The sequence below is a fragment of the Anser cygnoides genome, chromosome 1 (assembly GCF_040182565.1).
Source record: "Anser cygnoides isolate HZ-2024a breed goose chromosome 1, Taihu_goose_T2T_genome, whole genome shotgun sequence".
In the NCBI taxonomy this organism is placed as follows: Eukaryota; Metazoa; Chordata; class Aves; order Anseriformes; family Anatidae; genus Anser; species Anser cygnoides.
Window position 1 is genome coordinate 117,850,440 of NC_089873.1, and position 21,921 is coordinate 117,872,360.

The following is a 21,921-nucleotide window of genomic DNA, read 5'->3' on the forward strand; positions in this document are numbered from 1 at the left end:
GAGAAGGTTGTTTGTCAGTATACATAGGATCTTTCAGATATGTTGTCTACATATATATTTGCCATATGCCTGTACTATATCCCTTGAAGTCCATAAAATATCGTGGGTATATGTTTTACTTGAACAAGGGTGATCTGGGGACAATGACTAATGCAGTGCGTAGTGTATTCTATGCCCCTTTGTACCACGTGCTTAAGGCACTGAAAAGGTAGGACAAAGGCACAATCTAAACCATTTTAGAACTAAGGATGTTTCCAGGTAGGTTATATTTATATATGAATATGCTCTCAATAGCAGTTTTACCAAGAATTGTAAATTTTTCAGTAATTTTTTCTTTCTCTGCTTAGTAGCTTACCATTGCCTTTATTTAGAACAATATTGACAATATCCCTGTATCTAATGTTTACTTACGTATTTCTGCATTTCTCTGAGGTTTATTTCTCACAGCTGAAAAGGCTGAATCAAGTGGCTTTTACAATTTCTTAGTGCTGTGGCAGATTCTACTCGGTAGCACTACACAACAAAAGCATGGTTTTTGTAGAATTTGAAGCTACGCATTCTTCTTAGAAAATGAGAATGAAATATTGCTGCTGCTGTGATCTGTCTGGAGGCATTCCTTTGTTAGCTTTGTTCAGCGTGGGTGGTTCTATCAGAAGTTTTTAGTGGTTCTTTTTTCGTTTCAAGGAAAACGTGAACTTGAGGCAGCAAATGTAAATTTGCTCCACCCGTGCTGCAAGAGACAATGAGCCGTATGGCCACATTTAGTGTCGTTGTAAATAAGTCCTGGTGACAGGCATGGTGTATCTACAAATTTCTGTTTGCCTTTCTAACCACAGTAGCACAGCTTCCTCTAAGAGTGGTGTGGGTCTGCAGAAACCTGGCTATTGTTGCTTAATCCTTGGTTTATGTTTAGGTTTGACTTGAATTCAGTTTTCACATCAGATATCAACCGTCTGTTTGAAACTCTATTTAAGTTCTTATCTTTTTTTCCCCCCTGCAAACAAGTCCCGATACATAAATAATACAGATATGGGTAATGACTTAAGGAAGGAAAAAAAAATAATCTTACTAAGCAGAAGTAATTTATCACTAATACTCTCAAATAGTACATGCCCGAAGTCATATTTTTGTTGCCTCAGTTTCAGCCCAGCAAAGGGAAAATGAGATAGGCTAAAATAAAATCTGTTTCTGGCTAACGTTATGTTCTCTGTGTTGTTCTGCCACGTGTAAATAATTTTATAACTCGAGATTTTAACTTGAGTTTAACTTGATTGTGCTTAAAGGTGCTTAAACACAGTTCTAAAGGCAACTACTGTTGAGGGCTGCTCTAGAAGACTGCTGTTCCATATACCTCAGCACTGGGCCTCCGCACTCCGGATTTCAAAGGGTTTTGGTGTCAAAGGTCGTAAGGGTTACTAGATTTTAATTGTAAGGGTTACTGGATTTTAATTTGAATTAACTGCCTCAAGTCTACGGCCCTTTTTTTTTTTTCTGCAGCTGGGCTTTTAACGTTTTATTTATTTATTTATAGCCCTTAGAAGGGATAAGATTTTGTATTTTGTTCTCATTTCAGGTTTTTTCTCTAGTTTTATTTTAACATACCATTTTCTTAATTGGGTGACCATCACACAGCTGGAATACCTTCTACTGAAAAAAAACAGGGAAAAGGTCTGTCATAATAAAAGCTGAAGTCATCATGAGGGAGGGGGGAGCATACCCAAAAGTTTGCCTGCCTTGATCTCCTTCAGGTGCTTTGTATAAAGGCTACTTAGGCTCCCAGTTGGCTTCTTTAGTTAGAAATAAGTGGATGACTTAGTAAGCTATCATTTCTGGTCATTGCATTCAGTGCTCTGGCCAGGTAAATGACCCTTTACATATGACAAATTCTTCCAAATAATGCTAAAATCAAGCTCTGCGCTATGTTTCAAAATTATAGTCTATTCAGATCCATAAAACTGAAGGATATTTTTCTTGGAGATCTAGCGTAGCAAGTAAATGTTGGAGATGGTATATTGCATTAAAAAAAAAAAAAAAAGAGGCAGTTATTTTTCTGATATGTTATGTGTGTATTTGAATGTCCTGTATTTCCCACTGCATCATCAAAATTTAGGCCATCTGGATTTGGCTTTAGCTTTTGATCTTCTGCCATGACCCTTACAATCACCTAAGCTATTTTTATGCAGTATGAAATACCATTAGCTGTCCAAGCTTACATGTCTTTTTCTCGCAGTAAGAATAAGTATTCTCATCACGTATTTACCTCCTCTACTTCAATTTCTGTTTAAACATGGATTTGTTCATTGGTTTTAGTGCTCTTTCATATGTTTCAGAAACAGTCTCTTCACTCGAAAGTTCTCAAAAGATTCTACCCTAGAGTTGTTTGTTCATATTTGACATACAGTTGCAAAGGAACTTCAAAGCTCTAGGATTGAGAAACTATTTTATTACTTTAAGCTTTGCTGAACAAGATGACAAATTTTTAGACCTCTTTATTAATTGGGCTCTGGCTTTCTAATCTGACACGTGACAGAGGCAAAGATTATACTGTAGTTGTGTTTTGCATCTCCTGTATCACAGTTTACTTAAGCAATGTAATGATACAGGTTTTGCATGCAAACACATTGCTTTCACCTTTCAGGAGCACAGTGGTCAGAGCCTGATAACTCTAGTCAGCACTCAGTAGCTCTGTTTTAATCCGATGGTCTTTGTTACTGGAAAGTAGTGTTTGCTTAAATTTCATGTTGAAATATTTTTGAAATTAAGTTATTTTCATTTTGTTTCTAACTTTTTTCCCTATTCACTCCCTAGATGGTAAAAGCAATCCAAGTTCTACGTATCCATCTGCTTGAGCTAGAAAAGGTTAATGAACTCTGCAAGGATTTCTGTAGTCGCTACATTGCCTGCCTGAAGACAAAAATGAACAGTGAAACTCTATTAAGTGGAGAACCTGGAAGTCCTTATTCACCTGTGCAATCTCAGGTATGTTTCATATACTATTAAGTATATTTTTGCTTAGATTTCCATAGGAAGTTATAAATATATTACTATTAGTTTGCAAACAATTTCTGCAGTTTCTCTCACTTTTTTAAAATCTGTTATTAAGATTAGAAGTAGTTGGGTTTTTTTGTGTGCACCTGTGTGCCACTGCCTGATGAACAAATGTGTTAAAATATACCAGAAATTAGTCACTTTTTTTTTTTTAAGTCAGTCCTCCTTGTATGATTTGCCCTCAGTACAGCAAGATGAGATATTCAGAATAGCCTGGATTTGCAGTTTTGTTGGGAAGAGATGCAAGGAAACAGAATGGACAGAGGGCGGAAAAAAACACCTTATTAGGAAGGTCTCCCTAGTCTTGTCTGCTTCACTGAAGTATTGAGATGGCTGATACTTTTATAAACAGCCTGTATTCTGAAATGAACAGATAAATCCAAAGCTAATCCACCAGATATTCAGACATATGTCTTTGCATGTCACCTGTAATAACTTTGTAGTTATGAACAGTACCCATATGTGTACTTGTGAATATCAGTTTATATACCACAGACATACCAAAACGCAATAACCAATTGTATTTCGTAGTAAATTGAGAAACAACAGTTGTTACATTATGGTTGATGTTTCTGCTCTTATGTGCTGGAAAACGTGAGCCCTGCCATCCCACTATGTACTAGACATACAGTCACAAGGGATGGTCCTTCTCAGATTTATGAATGTTTTTGGTGCTGTGTATTCTGGAGAGTCTTGATGACTCTTAAACTTCACTGTCTGGGCTCCTTATTTAGGTTTTCATACCTGGAAGTGCAGAAAGAAGAGCCTGGAATCAGACAAAAATCTTCTTTTAAAATATGTTTTTTTTATATGGCCATTACAGCCTTACTTCTGTAGAGATGGGAGGGACTGAATTTTGCATTTGGTAACAGTGGAGATTTTTCATACATATTAAGGAATGTGCAAGAGTTTGCATGGTCAGGGTTGAGAAAGAACTATCCTGAGCAGAATAAAACATATTGGGTACCTTGAATGCGTAATACATTATTTTGGAATTGGAAGGAATTAAGGTAATAATTAAAAAGCTAAATTCTAAAGCTTTGATGCTTGTAATAAGAGCATCAAAGGTCCATTTCATCTGTCCTTTATCCCTCATGCCTTTGGAAACCTTTTCTCTTAGTATTTATATACCTCAGGATCATTTCTCTCCTAAAATTTCTCCAGATAGTTTAATGTCTTTTCTAACCGTTGCTTTCATGAGGGTTTTCAAAGATAATGATTGGTGATAATGAGAAAGTTAATGTAGGTAATGATGAACCTCTAATGAAGTCTCTTTCTCTTTGAAGCTAATCCTGTGTTTAAGCTCCAAATGTATTTTTAGAGCCAAAATTACACAAGCATGCTTTATCTCCTTTAAAAAAAAAAAAGAAAAAAAAAAAGAAAAAAAGAAAAAAAAGATCAACCAACTAATTGTTTTATTTTTCTAGCAAATTCCAAGTGCCATTGCAGGCACACTCAGTCCCCAAGGGATTATGGTGCCAGCATCAGCATTGCAGCAGGGAAATGTAACTATGGCAACAGTGGCAGGTATGGCACAGTAAAGAAAAACTGGCACCTTGCTCTTCATTTTGTTTTCTTTTATAGTTGTTACAGAAAAAATACACAAATACTTCATAAAATGTGTTTGAATTCTAATACCTGAAAAGTTGTTGTTTTAATACAACTGAGTGCCTTAACAGTTTTTGAGTGTTGGTTTAATTTCTGTGTATGCCAGGTATGTACATGTGAGTGGAGGCTGCAGTTTAAGTACCATATTAAGAGATCATTCTGTACAACACTATTTTAGTTAAATAATTTCAGAGACTGGAGTGTTTTACTCTTTCGTTTTGTTTCGTGGATTTTTGTGGATAGAAAAAATACGAGATGTGTTCTCTGCTACACTAACATAACTACTAGAATAGAATAATTGATATATTGTCAGACCTGTGGTGTTGTCTACAGTGATGATGTGTTTCTGTGTTGAAAGAGAATATTTGAAGAGCTTTTACTTAACTATATATTTTTATTTTTTTTTAAGGGGGGACAGTGTATCAGCCAGTCACTGTGGTCACTCCACAAGGTCAAGTAGTGACACAAGCACTGTCGCCTGGGACTATTCGGATTCAGAATTCTCAGGTGTGTTTCACAGGCTTCAGAGAATAGTTTCATGGGTCCACGTACATCTCATTGTTTTCAAGAGTTTTGGTTTAAATTTAATACGTTGTCAGTGTAATCTATGTGCGCACACATAGGAACTAATGTAAAATTAACAGAAGCACTGCTACAGGATTTACAAGTTTTCTAATATGGCATAAGGTCCCAGACAGATCTCCTTTGCAACATCAAGTCATCATAGTTACTACATGTTAAATGCTTTTCTTTTTTTAACTGATGGAAGCAAATTACTTGTACATGGATTAAACAAAACCAACCACCAACAAAAAAAAACACTCTGAATTAAATAGTAGACAATTTTCCCATGATTAAAGCTTTTCAAACTGTTGGACTAGGTTTTTGGCAGGATAGATTTAAATACTGCTTTATGATGTTACGCTATTGTTGTCGTCAGAAATTTGTCTTCTTAACGAGATGGCAACCACCAGTACTGTGAAACTATATATTTCAGAATTTATGCTGAGAAGCATTTTGCCATAAAACTTTCAAACTACTGAGTTCAGGCTATAGGGCACCACCACGTTAGGCTCATTATATTACACCCTGAAAGATAAGGGCCAGCGCTCCTTTATTTTTTTAGGGAGACTCTTAAGAGTTGGGTCAGGAGAGCTCAAAGAAATAACTGAGGAAAAGGAAACATGAAAACTAGACCATCTTGAGTTAAGGAAAACCTTGCTAGCTTTCTTGTGGAGCAGAAGGTGTTAAATCTTCCAGGCATGTGGAGATGATTAAAAATGTGAATGAGGAGCTATCCTCTCCACAGCATGAAGTCTGTTGGTAATCATGGACTTGCTGTTGTCTTTTCTTCCCTCTTCTGACCTTCCAACTGAAAAAATATGCTTAAAATACTCCTATCTTGTTTTTATTGGTAGTAGCAAGTATGTATTTACGCATTTTTTGCCCTAGAATACATGCAGTTCTGTCCTCAGATACTTTTCAGAAATATGTCTGAAATTACTTTCCTAGACTGAAGTGTTTGTGAAGAAAAATGCCTCTTTATTTCCAACTCAGCATCTTTTTTTTTTTCCCCCTGGAGGTTTAAAAAAAGTCCACAAATAATAAAAACAAACAAAACATAGGTTTGCACTTCTGTATGGATCTGTGGCTTCTCTCAGTGTTAGCTAGAATCTCCAAACCCACCTATACGTAACTTTGGGCCTGTATGCCTTCTCACCCACAGGAAATACCTCTTTGAAATTCTTTTTCAGTGTTCCACAGTGCTGTGGCTGTAGACAAGAAATAACAAGAGAGACTTACTGAAAGTTCATTATAAAGCCTCCATATGCAGACAGATTATTTAGAAAGTAAAGCATTACTTTGCAAATAAAAGTATGTTCCAAATATGTATTTGTGGTAATTGGATAACTTAAGCTTCAAATGTCATTTCTGAGCTAGGTTTGTTTCATACAGGATGTAGACATAATGACTGGCCTGAAGAAATTGCTCCCTGTTGTTTGGAAAACCTGATTTAGGATGATATGAGTTATAATTGTCTGAAATAGAATATAAATTGCATATGAGATTTGTGTTTCTCAATATCTCTGCCTAAGCACTTAAGAACATATCCCCTAATGTTCAGATAACCAATAGGCAAACAATTTGATATCTCTATAGAAAGCGAAAAAGAAAGCAAAACTATGAAACTTTACAGCACTCCTACTGTTTTCCTAAAGTGAATTAAGAGTTCTAAAGTAGCTGGAACCTTTTCCCCTTGTTAGTCTTACACATTTATCTTCTTACTCCTTGAGAATTAGATTCATTTATTTAGCAGGACCTTAAGCACCCTTGTTTGCAACTCAAGTGTTATAATTAATTTTACTTTACGTCCTTAGCTTAAGTCGTAAATCTTTATTATTTTACAGCCTCCATAGTTGCTTATGCTTGTACATAGTGAGTATATTCAGCATTACATTTTTCAAGTGTTCTTCATTTGTGCAAATGACTTGGTAGTCAAGTCATCAAAAGTCAATCAGGACTCTAACGTAGCACAAATCAGTACAGAGGATCACTAACCTGACATCTAGCTCATGGGTGGGCTTTGTTCTTAATTACAGCAAATCATTGGCTCTTGCCACAAGATCACATACATGTCCTGATAACAGTTGTAATTCTTAAAACAGAAAAGTTACAGCAAATGTGAAAACTATAGAAACCTGATACATCATTTTCCCTGGATAAAGACATTTTGGAGCTTTTTAAACTTTTTTATACTAAGTATGCCTAAAGCCTAATTTCTTTTCACTCCTTATCTAAATGACTTATTCACATATTGATACAAAATACTGCTATTACTATGCTAACTTTCTTATTTTTTTAAAATTATATATGCAGCTTCAGTTGCAATTAAACCAAGATCTAGGCATCTTGCATCAAGATGATGGCTCATCAAAAAATAAAAGAGGAGTTCTTCCCAAGCACGCTACAAATGTGATGAGATCTTGGCTTTTTCAGCACATAGGGGTAAGGACTGAACATGATCACGGGTTTTTATGTAACTGTTTTTATGCGGCCTCTTATGATTTTGCTTCATAAGGAAGGTGAATTTATTGGTGGTGTTTGTGTCATCCCAGTTCAATTTTTCCTGAAGTCATTTGGAGTAGTTCCACAGAGCCTAATGTCAGTTGATTTTATTATTATTTTAATCAGTATGTTACGTTTGTACCCTGTGAGCTCAAATGTTTTTAAAAGGGATCTTTCTTCGTTTCACTGTGTTGAGAACTTAATGCTCTCAACACCCTGGTCCATAGCACAAGGAAAAATATTTCCATCTGTGGCTGTGGTTTTATGTTTTGTTTGTTTGTTTTGTTGCTGCTGCTGTTTTTTATTTCTGGAGGAGAATTTTGATTTTTCTGGCTTTTTTTCCTTTTCAACAACCCTTCTAATACGTACCAAGTGTGTTGCTATCTACTTGTGCGTACAGTAGAATGTCTTTTTTGTATAAATACTTATTCTCAAAGGATAAACAGGTCTCAAGCTATATTCCAGTGTTTTGTAGATTGATATTTTCAGTCTTTAAAACTATTTCAAAGCAGACAAATTGAAAGAGGGAAAGTTCACGTACATTTATGTTACGTACGCTATTTTCACCCATTAAGTTGATAGAAGCTTATTTTAACTAGAAAGGCTTGTCAGTACTCTCATATGACGTTGCCTTTAGACTGCATAACTAATTGGATCACATCACATGCTTGTTGCCTAGAGATCACATTGTTGAATAAAGGTTGTCATCCATGAGAATCTTTTTCTTCTGATTTAAACATCAACAGTCTGGTATGATACATTCTTTCAAGGGTAAAAACAGTTTTTTGTAGTAAAGCCCATTTTGTTAAATGATTTTTGTCTATAAAAGTTTGTGAGGTTTCTTAAGGTTGTTGACAATGAATGAGATAGCTTTAGTCTAGCCGCTTTACTCAGTTGTAATAAAGGAGTCCTTATTTTTGATGGGGAAATAAAACAGAAGGTTATGCTTTTTCTCTCTTTCTGTCCTGTTTAGCATCCATATCCAACAGAGGATGAGAAGAAACAGATTGCAGCACAAACAAATCTGACACTACTCCAGGTTAATAACTGGTAAGAGCAAAAACTCTTCCTTAATGTCAGTTGTTGTCTCCATGTCCTTGCAAGACAGAAATACTTAAGAGTATGACTTTAGGCATGGGGGTTTGACTTTGTTGTTCTGTGCTACATATATGTAAAGACTAATACATATATAAAAATACAGGAATTATGTATTGATACACAAGCACCTTGTTTTTTTTATAATAAGGTAAAATAATGCTTGTACCACTTAAGTTAGGTAAGGACTTCAGAAAACTTTGCAACATTAAGGATTACATTCTGTTCTACTGCTGAAAGAGATGGAAGTACTCTCACATCTCTTCTGCAAGTAACGAATTTCAGTTTTAAAGGGATTTGGTGACTCGAGGCTCTGAAAAATGTTCCTGGTAATTATGGCTGCATATTTTAAAGATATTACTGTCAACAGATCTTCATTCTGCTCTTCTATCAAATGATGCTACCCCCTAAACAGTGACGTCCAAATGGAAAGTGTCAACTGCTATCTCAACTACTCTATTTCATGGCTCAATATGTTTTAGTATGTCTTAAGTGCGCTACAGATTTAAGATAATATGCCTGCCCTTGCAGAAGTGGAATGAGGGTGTCAACATGCATCCTATTCTGCTTACGGTGTTGGTTCCTAAAATCATTACAGCAAAGTCCAAGAGGGATCTTCCTCAGGTTTCAGAAATGATGCTGGCTGCATGACTGCAGAGGGGTTCAGTGGGGAAATGCACAAGCTAGTGGCAGTGCAGTGGCTCCAGAAGTGGATCAATGTAACTGTGTCTGCATGGCATAGTAGTAACGGAGCTCTGGGCTAAAGTCTCTGCAAAGCTTTGCGGTCGCTATGCGGACCTGCCAGCTGCACTCTGCTTCCTTCCACTGCAGGTAAAGACGTGTCCTGGATGTGTTTTGTCAGACTTAGCAGGAAATGCTATCCTCAGTCACAGCTCCTTCTTGCCACAGCTACCTACAGTGAAATTAATTTGCTCAACTGCTAGTAGCTAAGTGAAATGTGGATTAAATATTGTCTTGTTCACTAGCAGAAAGGGGAAAGAGTGATAATTAGCATGCTGGAGTGAACAAGTGGAATTCAGGGAATGAAAAGGAATTGGATAAGATCTGAAAAATGTGTTTAGTATTGTCTCCTGGATCAGGAACCAGGCCTGGGAAAGCCAGTGAGCCTATAAAATAATTAAGTCTGGAGCTTTGGGAAGTAAATGAAACCAGACCTAACAAACTAGGTCAGAATGGGGATAGATTTTAGGTGAACCCTAATGAGAGGAGTATCAGCTTTCTGAATTGTGCTGTCAGCAACTTTTCTGGTGCTTAGCTTTTAATAAGATCTTGAAACGTACGTCTGTCAGGCTGTCTGGAGAGTTTCCGTATCTGAGGTCTGGGGGAAAATGCTGCTAGCAGCAAAATGATAGAAGTACTTGCTTAGCTAGTTTGCCGGTATCGAACGATGCCAGTGCTCTTAGGAGTTCTAGTTTTACATGCTAAAAAGAATGTCAAGTGGAGCTGGGAGGGAAAATTGACACTTTGCAGTTTTCATACTTCTGACTTTTTTTCCTCTACTTCATACTTTCTAAATCTGAGAGAACATTCACTGCCTTCAGGTTAAAAGTACTTCATACTTTTGATTGTGTTTAGGTTTATCAATGCTAGAAGGCGAATTCTTCAGCCAATGCTGGATTCCAGTTGTTCTGAAACTCCAAAAACAAAGAAGAAAACAGCTCAGAACAGACCAGTTCAGAGGTTCTGGCCTGACTCCATTGCCTCAGGAGTTGCTCAGCAGCAATCTAATGAGCTCACAATGTCAGATGGTAAGGAGAACTGGCAAAAACACAGATAATACAGTTAATTCCTCTGTACCAGGGAAATGAAGGGGTTGATACATCTGGTGGGAGAACTTCTTGATATTTCAGCATGACTATGTTTTTAATCTGGAAAAGCATAACAAAAAATGTGTTCTTTCTTCCATCCTTTTTTTTTCTGGGTTTGGGGTGTATTTTATTAGAATCTATGTTGTGAGACCGTTGCTTTTATTTCAAAAGTTATGAAATGACAGAGTGAAGGTTAGATGCGCAAATAAGTTCTCTCAGTATGTGTTAGGTACATCGCTAGCATTCTGTTTGACTAGCAGTACTGGACTGCTCTTTCAGCTTCATGACTCCCCATACAGTTCGCATTCCTTTCGCTATTGCTAGAGGGGCTGAGCATCTGTGGTTCTATATATGCCTCATGTGTTTCAAGTTGAGCATTGGGAAGCAGAGAAATACAATAGTTTCCAAAGAATTTGACTGAAGTAACTTCCCCTAGCATCAGATCAAACAAATACTTCTCTTTCTTAAATTGATTCTAACTGCTTTAATCTCAGGACCATCCTTTCTTTCCTGCAGCCTGCTGCTTTATTCGTTACAATCTTGTAGCAGCTTTTCCCACAGCTTCTGCTGAATCTAACAACAGCTTTATCCATTTAAGTCACCTTGGATCTCTATGAACACTCCCGCTTTTCTGCAATTAATTAATCTGGAATACTCTGCAGAAATGATCTTGTGAAGACTAGATTGGAGAATTCCTGTAATGAGTGTCCAGAACACAGCTACCTTTAAGATTCTTGGCCAACTTAATTCTGGCATTTCCTAACATTTAAGTGTAAAACAATCTGTTTAGCTTTTATTCTAATTTCATTCTTTAGCTTTTCTTCCTGTCAATTAAAAACAAAATCTGTTACATATAAATATGTGTAACTTAAACTGAGAAATGAAGAAAGATGCTAAAATTCTATGGTTGTGCTTCTCCAGGTGCTGTTGTAACAATTACAGCTCCAGTCAACATGAATGTAGACAGTCTCCAGTCCTTGTCATCTGATGGTGCTACTTTGGCTGTTCAGCAAGTTATGATGGCAGGGCAAAGTGAGGATGAGTCTGTAGACAGCGGTGAAGATGATGGAGGAGATCTCTCAACGACAAATATCAGTGGGCTGGTTTTGGATAACAGCGATTCTCTGCAGTAGGAAGCAAGAGAGTGTGACAAAACGTTTAGGAAAAAGAATGGACTGACTGACTGTTTTTATAGTTTGCACAGCAAACATTTTACACAAGTTTTATTTCTAATATGTTTTATATGTAGATATAGAAGGGTGCACTTTTTTGTATTTCATAGTAAGCTTAAAGAGTGTTTTTGCAGGTGCAGCAACTTCTTTCAAATGTGTTTTTCATTTCTTTTAATTTTCTTATTTCAGAAAATTATATCTAGTAATATAAAGAACCACATAAGCACCCCTTTGTTCTCTGAATTGGAAGTGCTGCAGTTTCTAAAGAATTATGCAGTTTCAATTAGTGCTGTTATTTAACACAGCTCTTGGTGGGCAGGTGATGTAAATTTAAAGCATGTGACACTAGTGTGTGGAAATTGATCATTAAGTTTGATGCATATATTTGAAAGATGCTTCTGCACCTTAAAAACTGCTAGTCTGAGGTGGACAGCAACACACACAAAAAGAAAATGGTGATGTGTGATTCGGTAGCGAATGTATGGCAACTTAAGTTTAGTTTCTCTCATAGTCCGTGAGCCTGTTTATCATTTGCTATAAAAACTCCTATTTTTACCTTGCCGGGATTATTGGATAAAAAATATTTTTATAAATTCATTAGGAATTGGGATGACGACTGTATTACGCAGGAGGGGAAAAAAAAAAAAAAAGAATTTCCAGAGGGGAAAAATAAATGTTTAGTATTCCTATTTGGAAGGTCTGAAAACTGACCAAATTTAATAAACAAGCCTATACTAGCGTTCTATGATTCTCAGCTATCCCACAGTGATATAGTATATTTGATAATAGCATAAGAAGGGCCCACTGTTTGATGGGATTTTGATATTGTCAAACATTGATTTATATTATGTGTAAACTAATATTCAAATTACATTAACTCTGTATCTAGACTTGTATCTGAAGATATTTGCTAAATGAGTATTCAGGTAAGTAAATTGAAATGCCTACGACACTTCCAGTTATTAGAGAAATTTAAGAGTTTATAGTTTGTACATCTGATTCTGAAAAGTGAAAAGATATGTACTATACAGTCATGAATTCTGCTATCACTGTTTCATTGCATTTGAAATATTTTCCCCCAATACAAAGAGAAGTATAATTTATGAATTTCTTTAAAATGTTTTCAAATCTGAAGGTCACTACCAGAATACACAGCAGGCTTTATTAGAGTAGAAAATCCTTTTGTCATTTAAAATCTAAGAGCTAATGATGAAAACATTTTTTTGTGGTAACAGTCCTTTTATTTTTTCCCCCAAAGTTTGGAGTCTTTCCGTTCATCCATGAGTGCTCACTCTTGGAACTTCATGTTTCCCATTGTTAAATAGAAATAAGAGATGCCAAGAGTCTTCACAGTATGATCAACGTCCTCTCTTCCCGTCCCTTTGTCCCTCTGTCGGATTAGATCAAAACCAGAAATCTCTTCTTGTTTAGATCAAATCTAGTTGCATTTCTAATATGACAGGGAAAAGGATGTTAGCTTATGGAAGCTTTAGACATTGTATTTGAGCAGAACTCTCTAGCAGATGCAAATATTTAATTGAATACTTAAATTTCTGTTTCACAAAATACTCAGGCATATGCTTAGGTCCCGTTAATTTCAGTGGGATTTTAAAGCATGTACTTTTTTATATGCTTAAATGCTTGAAAGGAGGTCTTTAAAGACTATCTTACAGGTCATGTTTAAGTTGGTATGAAGAAAAACTTCAGAAAAATGTCTGTAACACTGGTACACATACAAGGAGAATGATACTAGTTTTAAGTGACTGGTAGCTGTTTTGAAAACTCGGGCTTTACTCATCACTAGTGATGTTTCTGCAATAGCTTTCATCTATTCATGACTGAGGATTTTGCTTCCTAGTTCAAAGACTGTAATGATCTGTTCCTGCTGGAGTGATAATTTCTAAAGAATTTTTGTTCTTCTAAGTTCTCTCCTTTGCCACTAATGTGACATGTTTGTAAAGAGCATAACTTGCAAATGACTCATGTAAGATTTAATTAGGAAGATTTTGACAAAGCATAACTATCCTAAAAGCTATTGTCAAATCCAATTCAACCCAAAAATACTTCTAAAAGAAAGCTATCATGTACAGATCATGCTCCTCTGGAAACATTCAACCTACTGCTCCTACAAAGGATACCTAAGATGACTAGAACTGAGACAGATTTTTTTTTTTTTAAGACTCTACAAGTACTTCATCACCCTCACAATTTCCATTATGTGATTGGCTATGCTTTTTGATTTCTTTGGGGGGGATTATTCAGCTACCCTTCTTCACGTTTAATAGTGTGCTAAATTTTGTATCTTGTAGGCAGCTGAGTAATGACTTCTCAGTAGGTACAGGGCTGTGGTCGAATCTGTGCTTTTTCCAAATCAGCCTATGCTAGAAGAACAAGTCATTTCTCACTGCCTCCTTTCCCTCCCTGATGAGTTACCACTGCACAACAGCAGCACTTTCCTCACTGGCTTGAAGGTATGCAAGGAAATGGCTCGGCGGCAGATCTAGGAGGGTAGCAAGTAGCCAGCACCAAAGGGAAGCATGAACTAAACTGGGGTTTGTAGATCATGTGGCAATGGGTATTTGCCCCAACTTTAAGACTAGCAGAACTGACCTATGTTTAAAATAAAAAAAGGTATTAAAACAGCTTAATAACTGCACAGCTGGTTGGAGTATGTACAGTTGATCTGCCATCTTGAACTCAGTTAGAAACAGGCATCAGGTTCTGCAAACTTCTGAAAGCTTATTTTTTCAGGAAGAAAACATCACCTGGTTAGCTTCTTCATTCCCCCTCCCCACTCACACATTTTACCAGAAGCTACATGCTGAGACATTTGTGACCTTGTCTTTAGCTGGTTGGTAAATACCTGGAAGGTGAAGCTGATGGAGGCTGCTATGAAAGGGAGAATAGGGAGTAGTTCTACTGTCAAATTAGAAACACAAATGTGGTCAAGTCAGTTATTAAAATTGGAAAAGTTACCAATATAATCCAAGAGATTACTTAAGATAAGGAACTCAAACTCTTTTAATTCGGTGAGAGTAGGGGGTATGAGCTGCCTAGACATGCAGCTTTCTTTTCGCAATCTGGAAGAAAATGTGCTTCCTTTTTTGCTGTGTAGGAAAGACTGCTGGTTTAAACAAAGCATCACTATTCTGTGGTAGTTGGAAAAAAAACGTTTACGTTAGGCAGTTATGTACAAAGTCTTTATAGGGAACCTAACATTAAACCCATGTATAATTGCCCCTTACCCCCAATTAAAGTTGTATTGGTAGGCAAGAGAAGAGCTAACTTGGTTTTTAAATTACTGCAATTCTTATGCAAACATAATTATTGAAACTTTTTATTTTTTCCCAACGTAATCTAGATCACTAACCCAAAACAGTTTTCAGTCCACTTTTCCCAAGACTTCTGTGACAAGCAAGCTGATTTGCCATTATTTTTTAACTTTAGAAACAACTTTATTTAGTAAATCAACTCCAAATTGGTCAGTATGTATTTTTAAATGACTGTTCACAAAAGAAATGTTGGAAGACATAATTGATAGGCATGGCTCTGGCTCTGCAGAGACTTTCCTCGATCTGGATATTGGGTCAAAGTGGAGTCCAGCTGACCTCAGGGAAACTCTGTAAGGGCTGCGTGTTGGGCTGCATTTACCTGCAAAGGAATTGCTTCCCTCTTCTGGTCTCCTGATCATGATTAGGGACCTCTTGGAGAGCCCTTCAGCTTTCTTCTGCCTGTATGCCTAGGTTTTCTTCCAGCGGAAACCAGCGTGTGGGTGAAGGGATTAGAAGGGAAGAACTTCATGTGGTCCTGCTGTGCACAACACATCATTTTGATATCAAAACATGGCCAGAAGACAGACCCACACTTGAAGGATTAGAGTTCCCAGTTCCTCTGTCCTAAAAGTAGCTTCAGGTTTATGGATCTTCTTCTGGAGCAGGGCCACAGAGACTTACTGCATGAATAATAGAGCTATTTGTTTCTCTAGTCACGTGGGGAAAAAGAATTAGAAGGCAGTTCAGCTTCCTGATGAACTTGACAGCCCCAAAGGGTGAAGCAGTCTTTCCAAGGGATGATAGCTTCATAAAACTATTAGACTTGTAGCAGCAGTTAAAAAGAAAATAATGTATTTTGAAAAACTGAAACACATGCATTTAACTGTAATTAAAGTTGATTTAAGATTTATTTTCTGAAGCTGAGTTGTCCTGAGGAAAAAAAATGAATAAGCATTTGTCTATGCAAGACATGAATGTCAAAAACATTGTGTGAATCTCCCATTTTTAGGTGCTATATCGTTGTTGTCTTTCTGGCTTCTGTTACTTCGACTGATCTTTTAAACCTTTCAGCCTTATATTCAGCTTGGTTTTCAGAGTTGAATAGGCAAGAAATGTAGTTTCGGAATCCTGTTGGAAATGTAACTGAACTTCGTTCCCTCATGAAAACCTTGCATGTTAAACAATTACCTGAAATGTTTTGGTTTCCTAAGAATAAATTCAAACTGTCACCACCTCCTAAAACCAGAGCATGTCTATGACAATGCAAGTTTAATTGTAACGTCAAATCATCAGCCGTGGGCTGAGTGCTCTCAGCTCTTTACTGTTCAGGGTAGCTGGATAGTAAGTAAAGCTGGCTGGTTTTGCCAAGCTCCCCCTCGGTGTGGATTCCACACGCGCCCCTCCTTGGCTTGCTGAGCTCTTTCAATTGGTTCTGGGTTGTTTAATTTTAAGTCCTAAAGTAACTCGATCATCCAATGTAACGTGTAGTGAAATTGGCACTAATGCGCTCTCAAGTGATTGCCCAAATCATGTTATTTGTTTGTTCTTGTCACCTGGAAATATAAAAATGTTTTTTTTCTTTTTTCCTGTGACTCGGTTATTTAGGACCTGCTGAGTGATCACAGCTGTTTTTTGCCAGCGAAAAGCAATGTGCAAGAAAGCAGTGAAATGCCTTACCAACTTTGTAGACTACTATAAAGATCCTTACCTTGTGTTAATCGAATCCAGCGTTTTCAGATCATGACAGAAGTGGCCCATAAATCTGCCAGTGGGTTGGCAACGTTTGGTCTATACAATGGACAATCTTTAAAATGTAAACCTGTAACTTTTTTTTAGCCCTTGGTTGTTAAGAGACTTTTGAAGCAACCAATCTATCGAAGGATAAAATTAAAAATCAGAATGTGCTTCATGGATGACTTATTTTTACACTACTGTTCTCTGTGAACTGGAAAAGCACATTTTTAAAGCGAAGCATTCGCATTACTTTAGCAGTATTGTTTGGCTGAAAGGCACAGTTTTGAGAAATCTTGAGCTAAGTTTCAAACTATTTAACCAGTTTTTGGCCAGGGGCAGTCAGTCTTGGGCCTTTTTGCTTGTTTGGGTTTTCTTGTTTATGCAAATGAAGAAAAATGTTTACTAGTCCTTAACAGTATGGAGATTTTTATTATGCTTTTGTAACGCAGGAGCAGCTTTGATGAAAGAAAGAATTAGCAGGTAAATAGTCCATAATGTGTGTGACTTTGGGGTTTCTTTTTGTTGTTGTTTCAAAATTGTTAATTAAAATGGCATGGACATCAAACTTTCAATAATGGTTCCAAGCATATATGGTATATATACATATCTGAAAAGGATTCTTTGGGACGAGCCCCGTGTGCTGACTTGTTTAGCTGGGTAGACTGTAACATGTTCCTGAAATGATGTCCTGCTAGGTCAGGAATCGTCAGGAAGGGAGCAGCAGCCTAACGATAGATAAGATAGCACCTCCTCTCTAGCAAGAAACTCAAACTCACTTGATGTGCACGTCTTACTTAGCAGACATGAAGACAGCCTTCCTCGCGCGGCTGTGCCTTGCTTGGCAGATGTGTTCCCTTGAGTGACAGCAGGACGGAGGTCACAGCAGGGTGTGGGCACCTTCAAGGATTCCTGGGAATCTCGTGGGCCACATCAAAACTGCTCTGGTGACCAGGCCAGGGCCTTCATCTGCTCCATGATCAACTGCACAACAGCTGTCTTCCTGCACTGAAGAGCATGCAATTCTGGGCATAACTGACTGTTTTCAAGGAAAATGGTCTTTTCTACTTACTCCAGAATATGTCCCCAAGGTGTTTTGGATGATATATTGTTCTGGAAGCGTTAATCTGTGATTAACTGCATAATATGTGTTCTAGATGCAGGGGTATTTGAACAGTTCTTTGTCTGACGTTAAAAGAGTGCCTGTGAGTAGCATAACTCCCCATCATATGACAAAATAATTTTAACGCCGCTCTTCCCAGGGAGCAAATTTTTCCTTATAGAGAATAAAACAAAACCAAAAAAAATCCAGAGGAGATGCACTTGAATTACAGCCAGAAGAGCATGTTCCTAGTCTGTTGATCTCAAATTCCCTTGCCAGATGAAGGCGTGACAGGGATTGGAAACATAATCATAAGTAGCTGATTAGCATGTTTACTTTTGTGGAGCACCTGTTTACAAAATGCTAATCCTTTATTATCCAACTTAGGGCTGTTTCTAAATGCCCCTCTTTGTAGAAAACCAGAGCAGTATCTTCAATGCTAAAAGGAAGGAAAATAAACCACACATGCACTGTAAAATGAGTATACTGCAAACAGTATCAGAAAAGGCTGGGACACCAGGCATTATTTATTCAAAATCCACATTGAAATTTGTGCATCTTCAGAGTGCTCAAGGTATGCAGCATTATGCCTGTGCTCTATTTAAAATAATAATTTAAAAAATACAACAAAACTCCACCATTTCACTACCCTACTAAATTCTAAGGGCAATGCGCCCTTCCTAGGTCAGGCATGGCTTGTCTTCCTGATGCAACTAAGATGTGATCTAAAGCTTATGGAAGAAATTGGGGGAAAAACACGGTTATTTATCTTCTCTGTTGGTCTTCCGACTTTTGTGTCACCACCAGCACAAGGCAGAAGGTTCAGTCTGACGGCCTTCTCCTGGCCAGTATTCCTAGCATGCTTTTTTTGCTAAATCTATCGCTGTACCCTAAATACAGACTGATGCATATACTAAATGTAAATGTTGTAATAAAATTGAATTCAGAGATGATTTTTGTTAAGATCCAAGCATTTTTAAAACTAGATTTTCAATAGTAATGAAAAATATACAGATCAAACATACGAAATCACAGATTCACTTATATGCTGTTTTTTCTGTGCCCCTCAACCTTTCCTGTGACTTCCTCCACCTGCAGCCTTTTACTGTGAGCTGCTAACTTCAGAGACTCTCCTCAACGTTTTAATGTCCATCAAGTTATGTTATACATTTCTGCATAGCTCATTTTGGAAATTTGTTTCATCGTTAAGATTTAGGCCACTTTTAATTTCAGGCAAGGGGACTTAATTATATGTGTGATTCCATAAACAACATTGATTAGTGTTCCGGTTGCTTTTTCAAAGACATGGATGAGTACATGTGTTTCCATGAGTAAGATCCAAACTGGGGCCAGAAAGAAAATTTCTAGAGGGTATTCTGTTACTGGTGTCTCACTGAATTTTTGTATTGGAACAAGAGCGTTTGGCCACAAACCTGGTGGCCTATCTTGGGGTTACAGCATTGGTGGATAGGGGAAGAGCAACTGATGTCACCTACCTGGACTTGGGCAAAGCATCTGACACCATCCCAAATGACAGCCTTGTCTCTGAATTGCAGAGACGTGGATTTAACAGACGGACCACTCGGTGGATGAGAAATTGGCTGGATGGTCACACTCAGAGAGATGTGGTCAACAGCTCCTTGTCCAGGTGGAGACCAGTGATGAGTGGCATTACTCAGGGGTCGGTATTGGGACTGGTGCTGCTTAAGGTCTTTGTAGGCGACACGGACAGTGGAACTGAGTGCACCCTCAGCAGGTTTGCCGATAACACCAAGCTGCGTGGTGTGGTCGACAGGCTGGAGGGAAGGGATGCCATCCAGAGGGACCTGGGCAGGCTTGAGAGGTGGGCCTGTGTGAACCTCATGAGGTTCAACAAGGCCAAATGCAAGGCCCTGCATCTGAGCTGGGGCAGTCCCTAGCACAAATACAGGCTGGGCAGAGAATGGATTTAGAGCAGCCCTGAGGAGAAGGCCCTGGGGGTGTTGGTTAGCAAGAAGCTTGACATGAGCCAGCAAGGTGTGCTTGCAGCCCAGAAAGCCAACTGTATCCTGGGCTGCATCAAAAGCAGCGTGGCCAGCAGGGCGAGGGAGGTGATTCTGCCCCTCTGCTCTGCTCTTCTGAGACCCCACCTGGGGCACTGCGTTCAGCTCTAGGGCCCCCAGCACAGGAAGGACATGGACCTGTTGGAGTGAGTCCAGAGGAGGGCCGCGAAGTTGATCAAGGTGCTAGAGCACCTCTCCCATGAAGCCAGGCTGATGGAGCTGGGGTTGTTCAGCCTGGAGAAGGCTCAGGGGAGACCTTACAGCGGCCTTCCTGTACCCAAAGGGGGCCTGCAGGAAAGCTGGGGAGGGAGTTTTTGTCAGGGAGTGTAGTGAAAGGACAGGTTTTTGTGATGTTTGCTTTTCCCCAGCTAAAGGCCTTGGGTGTAGAAATATGCATATTTTAATACTCTGCATGACAAAATATGCACTGGTTAGGGAAACATGCTTTACATGATTTACAAAATAGTAAATCATCCACATCTTTAATTTAAAGAAATTACCCAATAAATGATTGGAAAAAAAAATTTTTTTTGAATTTCAGAAATAAAATATATGCTGTATTGAGTGCATATTGGTTTTGCCCTGAAATTCCTGCCTGCTAAATCCCTCTGCTTATGCAGCCCCTCGCTTGCTGCTCTGCCGTTTCAGCCAACATAATCCCCGTGTCGGCTCCTCCGGCTTTACAGAGGCAGCTGGGGGAGCGGAGCAGCAGGGATGCCAGCCTGTGCAATACCCACCCAGACAGCAGCTTGTTCTGACCTGCTGCCCGAAAAGGCGGAAAGACCTGGGCAAATACCTTAGCTTCTTGGCACTGAATGGTGTGGTGCCAAAAGGACACTTCCTAATCAGCTTTCATGCACGAATATTTTTTTTTCCTCTAATGTTTTACAGCTTCATGAGGCAGGAATTGAGAGGGCATGTTGAAAGGACTTAAGCCCAAAACACAGTGCTATTTAAATCATTGTAACGCGGTGCAGAAAGGCCTCACCGGTTTCACAAAGCAGCAGTGATGATCTTTTACGAAGTTATGGGATGATGAAGAACACAAACAACCCCTTAGACTTGATTGCATTGTATGTAACAACAGCTCTTTTCAGGAGCTGCAGTTTTCAGGGCTAATTTTGCCACAGCTGTTTGAAGACGGGCTGCTCTTTGTTCCTGTGCCGACCCTGGTGTTTACGTAGACAGGCACAAGAGCCGTGTTATCCAGTCGTTGCCGTCAGTCTCTCCTTTGAAAAGGTTATCAGTCTCGCACGAGGGGCAGATAAGATGCAAGGCAAAGACCAAGCAAAGCTCAGCAGACTGCCACCCGCTCCAGGAGGAGAAATTCATGCCTGCGGAGACCGCTCGTGACTCTGAACAACCGCTGCACTTGCGAACCAACCCCAATTTCTGTAAACCTATGGCAAACGAGAAAGAGAGCCAGCTAACCCCATGGACTGAAAAACTTGCAGCTTGCAAATATGTCCAGGGCGTGAATTCATTTGGATATTTGTAAATACCGGTGCAGTGCAGGGTTAAAGCCTGCCACGCAAGAAATTCCTCATGCTCCTGGCCTCAGCAGCAGACTGGGCCGCGCTCGCCCACCCTGCAATGGGTCAGCCCGGAGCTGTGGCCTTGCTGCCATGTTCACACCACTGTCTGCTCTACCAGGTGATGCTGAGCTTCAACTTTACTCAAAGAGACTTTCCAACCAACAGAGAAGAGCTGAGGAGGGAAGGGGGCGCTGGGTGAAACACCATTCCTCGTGACAAAGCGCGCTCTGCGAGCACGGGAAGGACGTGCATGAGTACAGAGGTTCATCCTCACCAGCTTGTGTTGGGACATGGCAGTTTGTTGCCTGGGGCTCTAACGTTTTTCTCTCTCACTTCCACACTGTGCTGCGCTACCCTCTGCTGGAGGAGGGTTTGGAGCAAGGAGGACGCTTTACAGTATGTCCACCTCTTGTGCAGGGCT

The 21,921-nt window shown here is 38.8% G+C and overlaps 1 protein-coding gene across 9 annotated transcripts in view; it reads left to right on the top strand.

The window, feature by feature from the left end:
• The window catches only part of PKNOX1 (PBX/knotted 1 homeobox 1), a 47,165-nt gene extending 28,289 nt beyond the window's left edge, over nucleotides 1-18,876 (top strand). For 8 of the 9 annotated variants that reach the window (XM_066979496.1, XM_066979504.1, XM_066979491.1 and 5 more), the window contains 7 exons: nucleotides 2,809-2,979; nucleotides 4,476-4,575; nucleotides 5,066-5,163; nucleotides 7,534-7,662; nucleotides 8,696-8,772; nucleotides 10,414-10,586; nucleotides 11,568-18,876. In XM_066979496.1, the coding sequence (XP_066835597.1) occupies nucleotides 2,809-2,979; nucleotides 4,476-4,575; nucleotides 5,066-5,163; nucleotides 7,534-7,662; nucleotides 8,696-8,772; nucleotides 10,414-10,586; nucleotides 11,568-11,779 (960 nt within the window). In that variant the 3' untranslated portion in view covers nucleotides 11,780-18,876. Of the gene's footprint in view, nucleotides 1-1,967; nucleotides 1,992-2,808; nucleotides 2,980-4,475; nucleotides 4,576-5,065; nucleotides 5,164-7,533; nucleotides 7,663-8,695; nucleotides 8,773-10,413; nucleotides 10,587-11,567 lie in introns of those variants that run through there. The other variant, XM_066979520.1, reaches the window with a different exon arrangement.
• The last annotated feature ends 3,045 nt before the right edge of the window (nucleotides 18,877-21,921 follow it).